This window comes from Eucyclogobius newberryi, unplaced genomic scaffold (genome assembly GCF_026437365.1).
Source record: "Eucyclogobius newberryi isolate DKJ021-1_F unplaced genomic scaffold, fEucNew1.0.hap1 SCAF_13, whole genome shotgun sequence".
Classification (NCBI taxonomy): domain Eukaryota; kingdom Metazoa; phylum Chordata; class Actinopteri; order Gobiiformes; family Gobiidae; genus Eucyclogobius; species Eucyclogobius newberryi.
This window is the reverse complement of record NW_027315757.1, coordinates 18,890,130-18,909,675: the sequence shown is the minus strand read 5'-3', so window position 1 is coordinate 18,909,675 and position 19,546 is coordinate 18,890,130. Positions and strand designations below refer to the sequence as shown.

The window sequence follows — 19,546 nt, the reverse complement described above, 5'->3', positions numbered from 1 at the left end:
TCAAAACACATGTGGCGCGACGCGGTGACGTAAAGACGTGATTGCGTGATATCCTTCCGCGGGAGAGCAGCGCGCGGCCTTTTGCACCGGAGCGTCACCGTGAAGCGCGTACCGGGCTGCGGAGCCTGTGGCAGCGACCAAACCCGAGAGAAGCCCGCGAGAACCGGACACCGCCCCGCACCGGAGCAAAACTGACCGCCTGAAACGCTCCGACCCGCCTCGAGGACCGACACCGGCAGCAGCAGTAGCAGTAGCACGACTCTTCCTCCCGAGCCGACTCCCGAGCGAACCGCAACGGCCGCCATGGAGCTCATCACGATCCTGGAGAAGACGGTGTCCCCCGGTGAGTGTGCGCAAGAGTGGGGGGCCCGGAGCCAAGGCCTGGAGCCGGGCCCGGGTACGTCCCGGTGCCGCGGCTTCGGCAGCGGCGGGACGGAAGTGTGACGTTAGCCGCACATGCTAATCGCGGATGCTAAACGCGGCTAAAGCTACAGCGGGGCTCTGTTTGTGTGGTACGCCGCAGATGGGGCGTCCCTCTCGGCGTGTGTGACGGGACGCTCCGGTCTGCGCAGCTAAAGCCCGGGGCTAAGGCTCATCTTAGCGCAAAAGCGTCTGGGGACTGTCATTAGCCTCAGATGCTAACCGCTGCTGCTAAAGCTCCAGCGGCCTGAGCTGTCGCAGAACGCAGCAGATCTCATCACGTCCCCGGGCTTCACTCTGAGCCCGGTGCCGGTGTGAGCTCACGATGCTGCGGCGTGTGTCCCGGGACTGTGGTGGTGTTACCCATGGCCTGTGCGTCTCTCAAGCCGGGCAGAGAAGCGCCCTGCCCGGGGACACCTGCTGAAACCTCTGCCCACGCCTGTTAGCTTAGCCCCGCTCCGTGCTAACGTTAGCCGCGTCACACGCATGTCCCGGCCACCGCTGCCCTGAGGCCGCTGCGAGGGACTCCACCCCGGGCACACCGCTCCGCTGCTGACCCAAGTGCACGCGGAGCTACAAACGTGTCACACCCGCTCACCATGCATGCGTTTTATGTCTTATTGCAACGTTATTCTCGGTGCGGCTAACGGCTCCAGGCGGCTAACAGCTCCACGCCTCGTTTTGCCGCTTCAGCCTTTAATAACACAAATGCGGGCTCCGTAGTGTCCGCAGCGCCGGTGGAAACGCCCGGGCGGTGCTTTGTGCGTGTCCCGAGTGTGTTTGTGACAGCCCGGTAACGGCGTCAGAACCAGGAACAGCCACGGCTTTTGGGTCACTGCGCACAAGCTTAATCACACTAATTCTAATGTCCAGAACGGAGTCAAAAGTTTGAGTGAAACATAAATGCAGAAAGTGGGATTAAACTCAGAATGTCACAGAATGGTTTAGTGGCAGTGAAAGCTCTGATACACGTGAGTGACGTCGGAACTGCTTTGAACACATTGGACACTGGGTTTTACTGCATTTACTGGAGATTTAACAGCACATTACGACACACACTTTGCATTTTTTAGATTATTTTTAGCCTTTACTGGACAAATACTCACAGCAATGTTGAGCCCACAATCGCTTTTACTTTTATCTACATATATATTACACTTTAACAGTAATTATACGTTTGTGAAGCTCTAATACAATTTTGAGGCTAGAAAATAGTGCATTTCCATCCTTTGTGATGGAAAAGCAAACTGACATTTCTACACTGGAAGTAAATAATCAAAGTACTTATGGTTTTAAGTCTTTACAAACTCGACATGAGTATTTAGCTTAGTATTTCACATCATCGTCATCGTTCCGTCCGTGCGTCGTGGTGATGGAGCGCTTGGAACCGTCTCGTTGGTTTAAACACTGCGTTGGTTCTGAGTCCCCGTCGCGTCTCAAACTGTGGGCCGGCAGCCAAAGGTGCGTCCAGTTTCTGCTCAAACTTGTTTCCCAGGCCTCGAGCGAAATGAGACCTGCCATTTGTGAAAACGATACAAACGCTGTTGAAAAACGCGACAGACGTAAACGGCGACGTCCTGTGACCTCTGAACCAGAGGGAAACGTGCAATATTGTCATGTTTTTTTTACAGTCGGAGGTTCTCTGGCGCTTTACGTTCGATTAGGGTGTCTTAAAGTCAGACCTGTATGTTTTCGCTGAAGGTCTGAAATCCCAAACTTTTGTTTTTTCTATAAACGCGTCTAATGCTTTGCGGAGAAACCGGTCTGACGTGATCGAACTAATCATAAAATCGATTAGTGTCGCGGCGAAAGATGCTGTGGGTTTAACGAGACGCGTTTGTGTGTCTCCGTCACATGTTTGAAGGCAAAGCGGACGACCGATGATGTGAATTGTGAGGATTTATCTGCACTAAAGCGGGAAAATGAAGGCACGGGCTGGAGCTGAAAGTCTCACCACAGTCAAAGAAAGAAAATCTGATTTTAAAAATAGTATCGGACCAAGATGCTCATTTGAACGAGTATCGATGCCAAAAATCTGGAGTTTAAGACGCAGTTTAGACTCTACAAACTTGTGCTTAGGCGCTGATTCTGGGATCAGTGTAAAGTTTCAGTCTCGGATGTTTTTAAGAGTAATCGTTTTCTTCAACTGGAATCGAAATTAGATCCTCAGTCGGGACAAAATGGCATTTTTCCTGAGCAGGTTTTATAACGTTCTGGAGCTTTGTCGGAACCAACGTGAAACTTATTTTTGTAGAATCGAGTGATATTTGATTATTGTGACGTTACTGCACGGCTTTGAAAAGAATGTACTACAATGTTTAAGAAAACCGTTTACATTTGTTACTTGTTTCTTTTCAAAGTGCAGGTTTTAAACTCGTCCTGAAGCTGAAATCTGAACTCCAGGAACAAGTTTTTTATAAAAACACAGGACATTCGATCTAATAATGATGGCCTTCGATTTGATAATTGCACCGGCTCAATTTTAGTTTTGATTTTGAGTGACTCTGTATTTAAAGCTGATTTACTCTGAAGAGGAGAAACACAAGGTTCTGTCACGTGTGATTTTTCTTCAGTTTGTCAGTAGTGACAGATCTGTCACAAATGTGAATATAATAAGGACTGCAAAAGAATACTGGCCATTTGAGACACAGTCTGGAGTCCAAAAATGAGAAGTCTTTCAGAAAGTTTATTTCCTAAGGCTGGGATAAACGTGTTGGTCAATGATGGGAAACTAAAGATTTCAGTCTTAAGTTTCTCACTAATTGTGAATAATCAATAAATTGTGATTTCTTGCATCGTGACATCCCTGACGAGAAGAGCAAAGACTTATTGCACTCTTTCAGTTCAAATTTAATTTTACAATAAACGTAAGCGCCAAATATCTGCTATAATTAAATGGCTCAATGAACGTTATCAATAAAGAATCATATTATTCAACCTTTTTGTGAAACAAATTATTAATGAATAATAAAATGCAGGTGATGAATGGAGTCAAAAATATAAGTCTTTAATTTGTCGATGTTTGTAAAGTAAACATCAGTCTAGTCGACTCTTTAGGTATATGGTTATTTGTTTGATAAATCTCACTGTTCAGTAGAAAAAATCGTTTGTTTAATAATAATAATGTCTTGCAGCTCTGGTCTGAGCCTGATTTTCGTTCTATAAAATGTGAAAATAATTAATATTTCTGTTTCAGACCGAAATGAACTGGAGGCGGCGCAGAAGTTTCTGGAGCAAGCGGCGATGGAAAACCTGGTGAGTCTGACCCTCTGGTCTCCCCTTTGACCCCTCTGACCCTCTGGTCTCCCCTTTGGACCCCTCTGACCCTCTGGTCTCCCCTTTGACCCCTCTGACCTTTGACCCCTCTGACCCTCTGGTCTCCCCTTTGACCCCTCTGACCCTCTGGTCTCCCCTTTGACCCCTCTGACCCTCTGGTCTCCCCTTTGACCCCTCTGACGACCCCGCTGTGACCCTCTGGTCTCCCCTCTCATCCCGCTGTGACCCTTTGGTCTCCCCTCTGACCCCGCTGTGACCCTCTCGTCTCCCCTATGGCCCTCTCGTCTCCCCTATGACCCTCTCGTCTCCCCTATGACCCTCTCGTCTCCCCTATGACCCTCTCGTCTCCTCTCTGACCCGTCTCCAGCCTCTGTTCCTGGTGGAGCTGTCCAAAGTGCTGGCGAACCCGGGAAACACTCAGGTGGCTCGAGTCGCCGCTGGGCTCCAGATCAAGAACTCTGTGACGTCCAAAGACCCTGAGCTCAAAGCCACGTATCAACAGAGGTGGCTCGCCATCGACGCCAACGCACGGAAGGAGATCAAGAAATACGTAAGACTCAGATTCTTCTTTTTTGTAACGCGCAAAGTCACAACAGCAGTTTCCTGGAGGTCGAAAAGGGAAGTGGATCAAACGACATTCATATGAAATGGATAAATGTCCCAGCATCCTCTGTCCTTAATCCCTCCCACGCTGTTTGGATGATACGGTTCTTTGAGGTAGGGTGGGGCCATGTCATTTATGGCTTTTTAGGTCTGACAGGAGCCAGTGAAGAGACTCCAGCACCGGCGTAATGTGTTCTCTTCTTTTAGTTCCTGTTAGTAATCTTGCTGCTGCATTTTGAACCAGTTGAAAGCCTTTTTATGGAGCTTTTAGGACACAAGCAGTGAGTTACAGGAGTCTAATGCATGGATACATGTTTCAGCTTTCTGATTTTAGCTCTAGTACACAGGTGGAAGTAGGCCGCTGTACAGGCCTGATTTGTAAGCGAGAGGTCCAAAGTTTCTTACAGTAGAAAGAGAGGCTGCACTGACATTGTGGCACTCTGGCGCCTGACGTTCTCTCACGTTCTGGTTCCTCAGGTTCTGCAGACCCTGGGCACAGAGAACTATCGGCCCAGCTCGGCCTCTCAGTGCGTGGCTGGCATCGCCTGTGCAGAGATCCCAGTGTCTCAGTGGCCTGACCTGGTCCAGGAGCTGGTGAAGAACATGACTAACCCTCAGTCCACCGAGCACATGAGGGAGAGCACGCTAGAGGCCATCGGATACATCTGCCAGGACATAGTGAGTGCGTGTGTGTGTGCGCGCGTGTGTGTGTGCGCGCGTGTGTGTGTGCGCTCGTGTGTGTGTGTGTGTGCGCTCGTGTGTGTGTGTGTGTGTGTGCGCGCTTGTGTGTGTGTGTGTGCGCGCTTGTGTGTGTGTGTGTGCGCGCTTGTGTGTGTGTGTGTGCGCGCTTGTGTGTGCGCGCGCTTGTGTGTGCGCGCGCTTGTGTGTGTGCGCGCGCTTGTGTGTGTGCGCGCGCTTGTGTGTGTGTGTGTGCGCGCGCTTGTGTGTGTGTGCGCGCTCGTGTGTGTGTGTGTGTGTGCGCTCGTGTGTGCTCGTGTGTGTGCGCTCGTGTGTGCTCGTGTGCCCATATGTGTGTTTGTGCAGGATCCAGAGCATCTTCAGGAGAAAGCAAATCAGATCCTCACGGCAATCATCCAGGGCATGAGGAAAGAAGAACCCAGCAACAATGTGAAGCTTGCAGCCACTAACGCTCTGCTCAACTCTCTGGAGTTTACCAAGGCTAACTTTGACAGAGAGGTACAAATACATCTACTGCATACATGACAGTACTACGCCTGTGTCTCTTGGTGTAACGTGTGTATTTGTGTGTCTCAGTCGGAGCGTCACTTCATCATGCAGGTGGTGTGTGAGGCCACGCAGTGTCCAGACACCAGGGTAAGTCTTATACTCAGCTCCAGGACTTTGAACAAACTCTTTTTAAATTACGTGTTTTTCAGGTGCGAGTGGCAGCGCTGCAGAACTTGGTGAAGATCATGTCTCTGTATTATCAGTACATGGAGACGTACATGGGCCCCGCGCTCTTTGCTGTGAGTACAATCTCTCCTTTTTTACTCTTTTATAGTGCGACAGATGCATTAACGTGTTTGTGAATGCTGCAGATCACGATCGAGGCAATGAAGAGCGACATCGATGAAGTGGCTCTGCAGGGAATCGAGTTCTGGTCCAACGTCTGTGACGAAGAGATGGACCTGGCCATCGAGGCGTCTGAGGTACTCCAACATCTCCTACCCGCCCTGAAGTACTCAAGCCTTCAGACTAACTTGGATCTTCTTGCTCATTATTATTCCATTTTATCTAGTTCTAATCGGGCTGCCCCAAATAAATTGTCCGACCCAAAATAGGTAAATTCTTTTTACTTTGAAGGCATAAAAAAATATCCAAATTGTTGCCATTTATTGACTCGGAGTGACCACCAGGGGTCAGGCTTCAACAGTCAATGACGGAAAACGTCTCGATCAACTCGATAGGGAGACTAAATCTCCCGATTTTAAGATATTTCAATCGACCTTTTTGTACGCCATTATCCTTTATTCTGGTAGCGAAGGCGAGCGGGGGGGGAACATGCGGGGGAGACGGGCGCCGCCATGTTTGTTTTTGATGATGCTGCTGGGCGTGTTTCCCTCCCAGAATGCAAAGCGCAGGTCAAATTTAACATGAAGCCACACCATGACGCAGAACGGCATGAGCGGTGGCCAGGGCAGTGGCGCTGACAGCCAAACCATCAGGTAGAAGGCAATATGGGTTCCCTCCTGCATGTTCTGTTTATTACAGCAGCATCTGGAGGACCGAAATTGTTAGCGCATATGCGTTGCGCAATGCGTTATTCGTCCCTTGGGATGAAATACAGTGATCCCTCGCTATAACGCGGTTCACTTTTCGCGGTCTCGCTGCTTCGCGGATTTTCATCATGCATTGTGATCTGCATTCTGATTGGCTAAACAGTCTCTCCGCGTCTTCTCTACCCGTGTGTCAATAACGTTATGGATTAATATGTACACATACGTAAAACCACTTGCCAAATTGAAGTTTGCGAGGCCGGTGAGAGCGCGCGTGAGAGCTTCAATGTTTATGGAGTATTTCATTGTATAATAACTGTAAAAAAAAATAAAGGTTTCTACTTCGCGTATTTTGCCTATCGCAGGTTCGTTTTGGAACGTAACCCCCGCGAAAAACGAGGGTTCACTGTATATAAATTCACCAGCGCGAAATATTAGTACAATAAAAGATTCTGGCGGCCCCGGCCCCCCATCTATTTCGCAGCCTGTTGCGTTTCAGTCGGCTAGTTTTATATCGGGTCGGTCGGGTTACAGCAAACACATTACATAGAGTAACTAGATACTTTTTAGGAGTACTCTGACCTACACTGATCTGATTATTGCATAAAACAAACACATTTTTCTTTATGTTGTCAGTGCACTTTGACCTTAAAGCCTCCTTATGGTTTCATCCCGTCTGTCTCAGGCCACGGAGCAAGGGCGCCCCCCGGAGCACACCAGTAAGTTCTACGCCAAGGGAGCGCTGCAGTACCTGGTGCCCATCCTCACGCAGACCCTCACCAAACAGGTACTTGACGCAACGGGAGGGGGGGAACTGTTCCAGAGACGCAAAGAAAAGGAATCTACAAATACAAAACGTGTTTATTAGCTTCACATTTTCTTTAATTCCACACATTTTGCTTCATATGGTGTCTTCAGTAGTCATTCAATGTAAAAAGAAGGAAACAAAAATGATAAACGCAATAAGATGAAACACAATTGTCCAGTTCGTTAAAAATCCACCTCTAGAGTTTGAAATACGAGGTGTTCTGTCAGTAGTTCAGGAGAAGTAGTGTGGAGCTGCTGAACATCAGTTGTTTCTGTCTCAGGACGAGAACGACGACGATGACGACTGGAATCCCTGTAAAGCGGCCGGCGTTTGCCTCATGCTGCTGGCCACGTGCTGCGAGGACGATGTGGTTCCTCACGTTCTGCCCTTCATCAAGGAGAACATCAAACATCCGGACTGGAGATATAGGGACGCCTCCGTCATGGCCTTTGGCTCCATCCTGGAAGGTCCGGAGCTCAACCACCTCAAGCCCATCATCATTCAGGTAACTTGCACTGGTTTAACCCTTCATACTGGTCAGTTACACCAGTTTAACCCTTCGTTCGGGTCAGTTACACCAGTTTAATTCTTCTTTCGCGTAACTTACTCCGCTTTAACCCTTCATACGGGTAACTTACTCCGCTTTAACCCTTTGTTCGGGTAACTTACACCAGTTTCACCATTGTACAGGTCAGCTTTATGAGATATGACATGAGGTCAAAGACTCGGGGTCTTTGGAGTGGGCTCAAGTCCCTGATGTCGACCGGATAGAAAACGATAAACTGACTCACTCAAACGAGCTGGACGAATGAGGGATCACACAGACTTGCTTCTTCTCTCACTCATGCCTCTTCTCTCTCGTCTCCAGGGCATGCCCACGATGATCGAGCTGATGAAAGACCCGTCTGTGGTGGTCCGGGACACCACGGCCTGGACGGTGGGCAGGATCTGTGAGCTGATGCCGGAGGCGGCCATAAACGACCTGTACCTGGCTCCTCTGCTGCAGTGTCTGATCGACGGCCTGAGCGCAGAGCCGCGAGTCGCCTCCAACGTGTGCTGGGTAAGAACACCTGAATGTCCTCGCACTTCTGAAAGTATGAGCCGTTCTGTGTTCTTGTCCTCGGGCGTTCTCGTCGCTGGCTGAACCGTGTGTGATGTTCTGTGTTCTTGTCCTCAGGCGTTCTCGTCGCTGGCTGAGGCGGCGTATGAAGCCACAGAAGCCGCAGAGGAGCAGGAGGAGCCGGCCACGTACTGTTTGTCCTCCACCTTCGAGCTCATCGTGGAGAAGCTGTTGGAGACCACAGACCGGTGAGTTAATATTATATAGACTATCGTTGCGCCGCTAGAGGCTCATTAAACTGTGGTCGCCTTGGTCTTTTGAGCCCGGTCGTTCTACCACACTTTGGCCCGACGCTTTTCTATGTGACCTTCCCGTGTGTTTTCAGACCAGATGGACACCAGAACAACCTGCGCTCTGCGGCGTACGAGGCTCTGATGGAGATCGTGAAGAACAGCGCTAAAGACTGTTACCCGGCGGTGCAGAAGATCACACTGGTGATCATGGAGCGGCTCCGGCACGTGCTTCAGATGGAGGTGAGGAACACTGCACTGCTCTGTGGAAGCTCTGCAGTCCACCCTCTGAACAGATCTGATGTCTGTGCAGTTCAGATGTTTTTTGCTCCTGGATGTGTTTTTAAAATGAAGCTCTTGTGTTTCAGTCCCACATCCAGAGCACGTCAGACCGGATGCAGTACAACGACCTGCAGTCGCTCCTCTGTGCCACGCTCCAGGTCAGGCTCATAACTGTTCTGCCCTGCCCTTAAAGAGCTCAACCTGAACCTGCCCCACCTTTGTTCACTTGCTAATGCCTCGTTATGAGTCATTCTTACCTGTTAAAATCCGATTAGCATTTGTCTTATTTTCTCACTTAAAACAGAAGGCAGATTAACCCTTAAACCACCATCTGTTCTTCTGCTATTGTCTTGTGGCTTTGAGATGAACGACTCTGATCTGATGGTCTTTTCTGCAGTGGCTGTTAAGAGTTTTTTTATTTGTTTCGTGGATTTTCCTTGGCATTTTTAAAAGGGAGGACAAAATAAAAATACAATTTTATTTTCCAATTATCAAATCACATTTCTACCTTCCAAAAGTCGGAGGTGAATTTAAAAAAAATGTTTTATTCTAAATAATTTTCTTGGATTCTTAGAATATAGGCCCTACTCCCATCTCTCTACATTGTCTACTTCATTATAGATAGTGTTATATAGTTAGTCGTGGTGCCCAGCTCAGATCAACTCATCGGGACAAGTAGTCACGCGGTCAGAAGAGAACGCGTGACTCCAGACGAGCTGGAGCTGGACATGTCCACATGCTACTTAAATGGCAACAACAAAATGATTCTGATATCGGTCAAGACGCATATTCTTTTCCTCGTTCAATGGATGGAGCCAAAGCCACGCCCACCCCGCATCCTTCATGTTAATCTACCAGTCGAGCCGTGGTTGCCGTGGAGTTTTAAAGCTCTGACGTTCGGACAAACTCGAGGTTGTGCAGAAATTGTCGGAGATGCTGGTGCAGAATTCATTTTTATTTTAATAGGTTTTGGCCAAAAAAACTGGGGAAAATCCGCGAAAACAGGATTTTTATTTTTTATTTTTTTTTTTTTATTTTAGAATCTCCGTTTTTGATGGTGACGGGCTCGCAAAACAACTTATTAAAAACTCTTGCCTTATTTGAATAGATGCAGAGCAGTTTAAGGTTACAGCTCCTCTTTACTGCAGGACGATCGAGCTCGGTCACAGACTCAAAATGACTTGCATCCACAATTGTTTTGTGCTGTAACCTGTCTGAAATGTACAATAATCATCAGAATATTGTAATCTCCATGAATTATCGAAAGTTCTGTGAAAACGTGCTGTGCCTCGTAACGAGTCTTTAGTCTTTTTTTTCTATCACACATGCATCGTTTATTTGTGTTCTAGAACGTTCTGCGTAAGGTTCAGCACCAGGACGCGCTGCACATCTCAGACGTGGTGATGGAGTCTCTGCTCAGAATGTTCCAGAGCACGGCGGGTTCTGGAGGTGTTCAGGAGGACGCTCTCATGGCGGTGTCCACGCTGGTCGAAGGTACGGTGCCACTTGCAGGTCCTGCTGGGACACTACACTCACAGCTCTCACTTTATAGACGTCGCTTTTAATTTTGTTTGTAAGAGTCATACATACACATGGTTTATATTGAAATAACCTTGCATATGCTGCTTTTGAGAACACATTTAAGCATACAGGATTATTATTAATACAGATCATGGGTATGTATGACTCTTGCATTACATTATTATTTCTACATTTTGTTAAGACGGGACTGTAAGAGATCACATTCCTCTTTAGCAGCACAGATGCCAGTTTCTGTCACATCTAAACCAGGGAATCTGTTTCATGGATCCTTTTATATTTTATTGAAATGCTCCTGAATACAAGCTGCGCCAACTACGTTTACAGTCCTCAGGTGCCCACGCTGTAACATGAGAGCTGGCACGCCGTGATTTGCGGGTGATTTTGATGCTGGTCTCACAGGTTTCAGGGCGGGGCGGGGCCAGGAAATTTAGATTTGATTGCTGGTTATAATATGCTGACTGCCATATCACACGTGTATCTTTGTGTTTGGATATGTCTATATTCAGGTCCTCATTAGACTAATTTCTCTAAATATGAGTCTAATGGATGATTTTTTTTTGGCCCAAATCTGAGTCTTATTTCCTCGTGGCGTGGACTGCCGATTAGTCCTGCCACGTATCAATCATAAAAGGCACCTTCTGCTCACCTGAAGCCTCTTCCGGCTCGTTTCCGCGTGTCTAAGCGCATTGATCTATCATAATATAGTTCCCTCAGTGTACGGGACAAAATGAAGACTGAGAAAGACTGTTCGAGATAAGAAGACGGAAATCTACAGGAGACAAGATGCGATGCGATCCCTCGCGCTAATAAACAAACGCACGTGTGTGTTGTATCAGTCCGCACGGGGGAGTGGCATGTGCACTTCCGCCTGAGTTCTCAAATCCATTGCGCCTTTAATGCGACATGAACCTGACAGATGAGTGATTTCCAGTTAGTGAGTTCTCCAAAAATGTGACTCTTACGTGTAAAACCTCAGATTATTATAGTTATTTTTATTAATTCATATTGAGCTCAATAGTCACACTTGCAGCCGCTCTAACGTTGACTCTGTTTCAGTTTTGGGAGCAGACTTTATGAAGTACATGGACGCCTTTGAACCGTTCCTCGTGATCGGACTCAAAAACTACGCTGAGTATCAGGTTTGTGCCACTTCTGACTCCCATTTTTTACCTTCTCTCAGGTGCAGTTGTAGTACACCTCCTGTTCCTTCTCTCTTGCTCGTTCCTCTCTCTTGCTCGTTCCTCTCTCTCTGACTCTCGTTCCTCTCTCTGTGACTCTCGTTCCTCTCTCTGACTCTCGTTCCTCTCAGTGACTCTCGTTCCTCTCTCTGCTCAGAGTTTGGCAGAGGGATTTTAGAGCGTCACAGACAAACGGGTCTCTTCACTCAGTCGCTCGCTCTCTCCTGGCGCCTGGCTTTGCGGGATCCTACATTCTAAACTTATGTTTTAACATGTGTCTGGATAAAGTGGAGTCTCTGATCATTTACGGTTTTCTCCACTGCAGTAAACGTAGATTATTGAGATAAAAATCCCATCAATGTTTTTGCAGTGAGGGTTAAACTGTGAGTCAGTAATGAAATATTCTCCTGTAAAAGCTCAAAACACATGTAAAATATGTAGTTGTAGTTCACCTTCTCCTGTTCTTCTCAGGTTTGCTTGGCGGCCGTGGGTTTGGTGTGCGACCTGTGTCGAGCGCTCATGTCCAACATTCTGCCGTACTGCGACAAAATCATGAACCTGCTGCTGGAGAACCTGAGGGTGAGTCAGTTTGTTCATTTGTCTCTTGAGGCCCGTTTAACTCCTTGTGTCCTCTGAGGCCCGTTTTAACTCCTCGTTTAACTCGTGTCCCTCAGAACCAGGATGTGCATCGGTCGGTGAAGCCGCAGATCCTCTCTGTGTTCGGAGACATCGCTCTGGCCATCGGTGGAGAGTTTAAGAAGTATCTGGCCGTGGTTCTGGACACACTGGACCAGGCATCGCAGGCCCAGGTCGACAAGGTAAAGTGTGTGTGTGTGTGTGTGTGTGTGTGTGTGTGTGTGTGTGTGTACACGTACACGTACACAATGATGCATTGTGCGAGGTTGTTTTAAGGCTGTTCTTATGGTTTCTGTGTTCTGCAGACGGACTATGACATGGTGGACTATCTGAACGAGCTGAGAGAAGGCTGTCTCGAGGCCTACACCGGGATCATCCAGGGCCTGAAGGGCGACCAGGAGAACGTCATCCACCGTGAGTCAGGAGTCACAGCCTCGTTCCTCTCTACTTTGGCGGCCATCGTTCCTCTCTCATTCCTCTTGCTCAGTGACTCTCGTTCCTCTCTCTGCTCAGAGTCTTGACAGGGGGATTTTAGAGCGTCACAGACAAACGGGTCTCTTCACTCAGTCACTCGCTCTCTCCGGGCGCCTGGCTTTGCGGGATCCTACATTCTAAACATGTGTCTAAACATGATCTGATGATGATCTGATCATTTACGGTTTTGTCCACTGCAGTAAACATAGATTATGTCTTGTAGCTGCTCTGTTTCTGTCCTAAATGTTCCGTTTTCTCTTGTAGCTGACGTGATGCTGATGCAGCCACGAGTGCCCTTCATCCTCTCTTTCATCGACCACATTGCGATGGACGAGGATCACTCAGACGGAGTCGTGGCAAACTCTGTCGGACTCATTGGGTAAAGCCACGCATACAAACACACAGAGATAAGTTTAGATGAATCGATCACGACGTAACGAGAAGCAGAATTGTGTTGCCAGCGACGCTCGTTCCTTTCTCTGCCGAGAGTCTGGCAGAGGGATTTTAGAGCGTCGCAGACAAACGGGTCGCTTCACCCAGTCGCTCTCTCCCTCCAGGCGCCTGGCTTTGCTCGACCCCACACGCCCCCACGCTGCACCCTGATTGCGTTTGTTTATTTGTGCTGACTGCAGATGCAGAACTGTCTTTACTGAAACGGGCTCAGTGACATGAAGTGCAAGTGTCTGTATGAGTCTGATGTTGGTGTTTTCTCCTTGTTTCCACAGAGACATGTGCGTGGCGTTTGGGAAGGACGTGGGGAAGCTCGTGGACGATCTGCCGCGGATCAACGAGCTTTTGACCGAAGGACGACGCTCCAAAACCCAAAAGACCAAGACTCTTGCGGGATGGGCCACGAAGGAGCTGCGCAAGCTCAAGACACAGGCCTGGTACTGAAAATATACTAGTTCTTACTACTACTACCGCTACTATTTCAATTCAATGTATTGTAACAAAATCATGACAGCAGTCGCCTCGAAGGACGACAATGAAAAATGTCCCTGCGCACCCTGTCCTAAAATTAAGATAAGATAATCCTTTATTGTCCCACATGGGGAAATTCCATTGATGCAACGCAGGTAGATGCAGAGATAGATACAGAAGAAAATAACAAATAACTTACAACCCTGTGGGAGAAAGTAGAAACCTTGAGGAGCTCCCACTGACTGTCAGTGCTGCAGGCGGTACGGGGGCCGAATAAGTGGTATTGCAAAATGCGACGCAATTTCTCTCAATGCGATGCATTCGTCAGAAAAAAGTGTTTTTGAATCGCAGCTTTTGCGATACAAAAATGCGTGTTCAATTGTATAACCAAAGCGCCTAAAAGTACTGATCGTCAATAACGACATGACACATGTAGGACGCTGTGTTGTCATGACGAGTCCCGCTGCTGTCACAGATCGAGAGTCTGAAAGTGGGAGGAGCCACGTGCTGTAAAGTTAGCGTCACAGATTCGGACTTCTGAGGTCAATAGCTCCTAAACACAATAGTCTTTACAGATCATTCACATGCCAAAATACTCATATTTACACTGCCAAGTGACGACAACCTCGTTTTAAAACTCAGATGCGTATTTTGGGCGCAACGCATCACACGGCTCCGAATGTGCAGTCGAGACGAGTGCTTGGGGACCGTCATCAAATGGCAAAATGAAAAATGGAAACGTTTTATAGCTGGAATAAATAGAGCGGTACAATTTGAATAACACAAATACACCATGATGGACACCACAGCAACCTTTATTTTACCATCAGAAGCTTAATACTCCTGCAAAGAGTCATCTGATGATGATATGGAAGAAAGATGTAAATAAGGCCATCTGACTGTTAATTAATATGTTACACTAATTTTATTTTGAAAAGTTTAAAAAGTGTTTAAAAGTTAATTTGCTAAGTTTAAAAAAAAAATAAAAATTAATTAGAATGTTTACAAATACATTTGAAATAAATAATACATCAATGGAAAATATTGACTGTTAGTCACTTTCGTGTTTTGCTATGCAATTATCAAATTGCTATACAAATTTGAAAAAATTCAAGGAAAATCCCTAATCTGAGCCCTGCTCTAATGCTTTTCCCACTTTAATGTTCCGAGTTCGGTATCGGGACGTTTCATCTGATTTAACTCTTATGTAAACCCACATGACTAATGCTGACCCATAGGATAAAGAAATGTAAACTACAAAGTAAGTAATGGGTCTGCAATCTCGGCTCGAGCTCTGACCAGACTGCATTCTGGGGGAAAATATAAGGGTAATAATATACAGCCAATTTTTAAACTGATGACTTTAAGGGACTTAAAGTTTTCCCTTTTTTTATGTTTCCACCCGAACAAAGATCTGCCCAGAGTTTAAACAAGTTTGGGACATGGCTCGGGGGCGGGGTTATTGTTAAGCGGGCAGGGTTATTCTGGTCTAAATAAGGTTGTTTCCCATTTCAGATTGGGGGTGGAGCTTGAGGAGAGCGGTGTTTTCCTATTGGTTCCTGTGGGGCCGCGTGGCCCCTGCGCGGCCTCTGATTGGTGGAGCCGAGCAGCAGCGTGTGTGTGTGAGCGACTGACGACGGATGATGACATCACACCACCTTCGGTTTCCGCAGCGACGACCCCTGACCCCGCCGCACCACCTCGACATTAGAGACGAAGGAATAAAAAAAAGACTGGACTTTTCCGCGGCGCCGGAGCTTTAGTTTGTGATGGCGGCGGGCGAAGCGCGGCGAGCGCTGGCGTCGGTGCCAAAGCCGCCGCTCGCCGCCCCATTCTCCCAAAAGAGTTTGTACCAGGTTCTATTTTTCCATGTGTGATAAATAAAAACGTAACATTCCCAACGCAGTGTCGTGTCTCAGGAGCCCAAGGACCAGCCTCGTCACCGCGGCAACGCGTCAGATGCCCTCCCGTCTCCAGTAGTCTACGCTGGGCAGGATGTGTCAGATGCCCTCCCGTCCTGTCGTTTCACTGAGAAAACTGTTGGACCTTTTTGTTTGTTCTGAAAATCCCTCAAACGGAAACACAATCGGCTCCTGCTCCGTCAAACGCTCGACTGTCGGAAAAGTCCCGCTGCGTTGTTTACGTCCCGGAGCCCGTCGCCGTGGAGACAGATGCCGTTTTTTGCCTTATTTCACAGTTTTGGAGCGACTGTAAACGTGAAACCGTCACCCGCAGCAACTTTCTCCGACCTTCAACACAAACGGTCCAAAATCCGAGGCAAAACTCCAGACTTCTTTTCTCTTTTCAACTTTTGAAACTTGTTCTTTCCGTTTTCAGTCTTTTTGATTTTTGCTGTTTTTGAATTTCTTAAACTTGTTTCTGGGCGACATGACAAACCTTAACGTTAATGTCTGGACTAAACGGACTCCAAAATACACGCAAAGAGCTTTTACAACAAAGATAAATATCATAATCAATAGTATACTTTATTAAGAGATATTCCCTCTAGAAGCCTTCAGTCACACATTTACACCTTTTTTTTATTTGGTTAAAATGCGTTTAAAAAGTCTGAATGTTCAACAGAAGTCATGACTAATCGTTAGTTTGTGAATTCTTCGATCTAAAATGCAGAAAGTTCTTGTGAGTTGTGACAAAATAAATATTCAGATGAGTTTTTGTCGTCTCGCTCAGATCTTTCCTGCTTCTGTCTTCAGTTTCTTTCAATCTTCTGCTCTGAGGATACGGCATTACCAGGTTTAGACCCGGGATCCTTTTAGTTTGTGCACGGTCCATGTTTAGGGACGCTTTTTGAAACGTTTCCCTCGTTATGCAGTTTAAATCTTCTACAAACTCTTAAAGCTGTGACGGAGCAGCCACGTCTCATTAGTGCAGAGCTTTGTTTTTCTCAAGAGCTTCATGTAAATGAGCCGAGCCGCCAAACCTGGCAATGATCAGTCCATCTGCGCTTTAGACCCGGTTAGGACCTGGTTTAGAGACTCTTTAGACCCGGTTTAGACTCACTTTAGACCCGGTTAGGACTCAATTTAGACCCGCTTTAGACCTTTGATCGGATTCAAATGTTTCTGGAGGTGTTTAAAACTTATTTCTTGGATAAAGTACTTGTTCTTAATGGTTTAAAGCGGTTTAGACCTGGTTTGGACTTTGTTTTAGACCTGGTTCAGAATCCTCAAACACTTATCTCTTTTCCTCAGACTTCTGATCTCACTTTCTCGTGCTTTTGTTGTGGCCTTAGTTCAGAAATTGGTCGAAATTGGTTCAAACTTGCCTTAATTTGATAAAACTTGCAGCAATAAAAGACCAAAAAATGTTTTCTGAAATACAACTTTGGAAAAAACGCCCTAGTTATTTCCTCGAATCGCTGGCTCTGAAACGTTCCAGAATCTGTGGACGAACCTCAACCTCGTTTTCGGCTTTTCGCTTTCCTCGAACGCTGGAAATTCATAAAACAATCTCCGGATAAAGTCGCCAGGTCGATCTGGAGAGGAACATCTCACTCGTCTGGTCGATGTGTGGACAAAGGGTTAAAGCTGTGGACAAAGGGTTAAAGCTGTGGAATGTCATAGTTTGTGTTCACGTTGAAGAATTGGACTTTTGTTTTTGAAAGAAATCCAATATAAATCTTAATATTACTTTGTTTTTTGCTCCATAAACTTGTCATAATCTCATGTCTTAAAGTCCTTAAAATCAGGTCTTTGGAGTTTAATTATGGCTCCACTTTCTGAGGCTGTTGTTTATTCGTGCCACAAGACGCTGAGCTTTAAGCCAGTTTTTTTCCATGTGGTTAATTAAAGGCATGAACGAGGTCAATAAATCTGACCTCTGGACCACATCGTCACGTTTTTACCTCGATCCCGACTTTAGATTGGATTTTCGGACACAAAAGTGAAGTTTGAAAAGGTTAACTGTCGACAGAATCTGAATAAGAGTGCGTCTTGCGTTACAGTTGCCGGGAACGAAATTTTCAGTTTCAATGAGTTGCGTCTCGTGAAAAGCAAAAACGCCGAAAGTGTCGCAGTTTTGTATACTTAATATTTATTCTTAACGTGACATATTTGTACTTGAAGGATATTGAAGTCTGAGTTTGTGGAGCCAAAACCAAACTCTTAATGAGATCGTCAAATTCTGGAACACAAACTACTGACTGTGCCTCCACAAAGACTATTTAAAAGCCGCTGGTTTCGGTGTCCACCAGGGGGAGCTGCTTCAGGGTTAGTGACTCTCGACTTCCTGAAGATTAATCGGTGAAAATAAAGAACATCCCTCATGTCCAAGCCTGGCCTCGACCGCCTTCCACACGCCGGAGATGTTGAGATAATCGGGTTTATTGCGATTATTCAGGTCGCAGTAAGAGAACAAAAAACGCATTCCTTCGATCCAGAAAAGGCGCCTTGTTTTTGTCACTTTCATTAAACTGGTCTCTAACTTGAAAGTGCGATAGATGAATCCGCTCTTTGTCTTTGTCGCTCGGGGATCTTCACAAAAAAACGTTGTGTCCCGGTGTTTGTTTTTTGCGCGACGATCTGGAGCTCATCTCCGGTCCGTAGAGACACGCCTCGCTTTTCAAGTCGCTTCTACTTTCCATCCGTTTGGTCGTATTTAATGCCTGGATATCTCTCATTACTCGTCGGCGTTTTTAAGCCTCGGTTGAACCTTCAGGCGGCGTCGATGATTGGCGGCATCTAAATTTCGCGAAGCCTCAAAAGCGAACGGTGATGAGTCCCGACAGATGAGCGCACGAAGCCGCGGCGCAATGCGTTGGATATTGTGGAGTTTTTAAATGTGTCAGACGAACGTGAATCGTCGAATTGCAGAAATGTCGCCAAAGTGCTCAAAAGTTCAGCGTCGACACGTCTGATTGTGGCCCGCGTTAAAATGTCCGTGAGAGTCCGTCAGAACCTGGAGTTTCTGTTGTGTCTGAACTGCATTTCCCAGAATCCCACTGGCCCCGCTCTTCCTGAATGTTGGGTTCTGGTTCCGCCGGTGGTTCCCGGTTCTGTCGCCGCGGTGATGGGGCTCCTCCTCCCCTTCGTCTCTTCTTTCTCGTGGGTTTGTGCGTGGAGCTGCGGCCAATCAGAACGCAGAGGCTGGATTTGAATTTTCAGACTCAAAAACAAATGTGACCAGTTTAAATCTGCTTTTGTTTCATATTTAGCAAAAACTAATAAAGTCTATATTGTACTTGGTCCACAGTGTGTCTTTTCACTCCTGGTTTAGTCCTGGTTCTTGTCCTGGTTTAGTCCTGGTTCTGGTTCTTGTCCTGGTTCAGTCCTGGTTCTAGTCTAGATTAGTTTCTGGTGAAACTTGAACTTTAAACAATTGAATAAAGGCTCTGTGGGCGGGGCTAAATTAGACTAGATCCACAGATTGAGAATGGCTCTTGGATGAAGTCTTGTCGACAGATGCTACTTCTGAATCTGAGTTTACGATGGAAGACTGCTGGACAAATGAGGAATTACAGAGTGTCGACTGAACAAAAGAGTTTTGGCTCAGTACAAGTGACATTTTCCCCGTGTGATGTCATCATTTACATCAGAAAGTGGGATCCATTTCATACAAACAAAAAGCGAAACAAACTTTCTGTAAAAAAAATTCACCTGTTTCAATTTGGTGCAAAACTCAAGATTTTTGCTAAGTTTAAAAACCAAAGTCTTCAGACTTTTGTGTTCTTCAAGCTCTGGTTCTGGTTCCTCAGCCACTGGTTCCTCTGGCTCTTGTTCCTCAGTTTATACTACAATAAAACTAAACCTTTTAAGATTGAATGTGGCTTACTGGTGCCCTCTAGCGGCGGCTTTTAGTAA

The 19,546-nt window shown here is 46.7% G+C and overlaps 1 protein-coding gene and 1 non-coding gene across 2 annotated transcripts; both read left to right on the top strand.

Annotated features, from left to right (window-relative positions):
- The first annotated feature begins 56 nt into the window (after window positions 1-56).
- Window positions 57-18,931, top strand: kpnb1 (karyopherin (importin) beta 1). Its single transcript, XM_072442807.1, has 22 exons — window positions 57-343; window positions 3,617-3,675; window positions 4,064-4,246; window positions 4,777-4,977; window positions 5,344-5,496; window positions 5,575-5,634; window positions 5,697-5,786; window positions 5,859-5,969; window positions 7,222-7,323; window positions 7,625-7,849; window positions 8,213-8,404; window positions 8,522-8,652; window positions 8,790-8,937; window positions 9,063-9,134; window positions 10,326-10,470; window positions 11,575-11,657; window positions 12,168-12,275; window positions 12,371-12,514; window positions 12,638-12,746; window positions 13,071-13,185; window positions 13,532-13,693; window positions 15,243-18,931. Coding segments are annotated over exons 1-22 (2,634 nt in total). The 5' UTR covers window positions 57-303; the 3' UTR covers window positions 15,244-18,931.
- On the top strand, window positions 13,268-13,391 carry LOC140358861 (small nucleolar RNA SNORA79). The gene has a single exon (XR_011926743.1). It is a non-coding gene; the product is annotated as a small nucleolar RNA SNORA79 (small nucleolar RNA).
- Window positions 18,932-19,546: the final 615 nt, after the last annotated feature.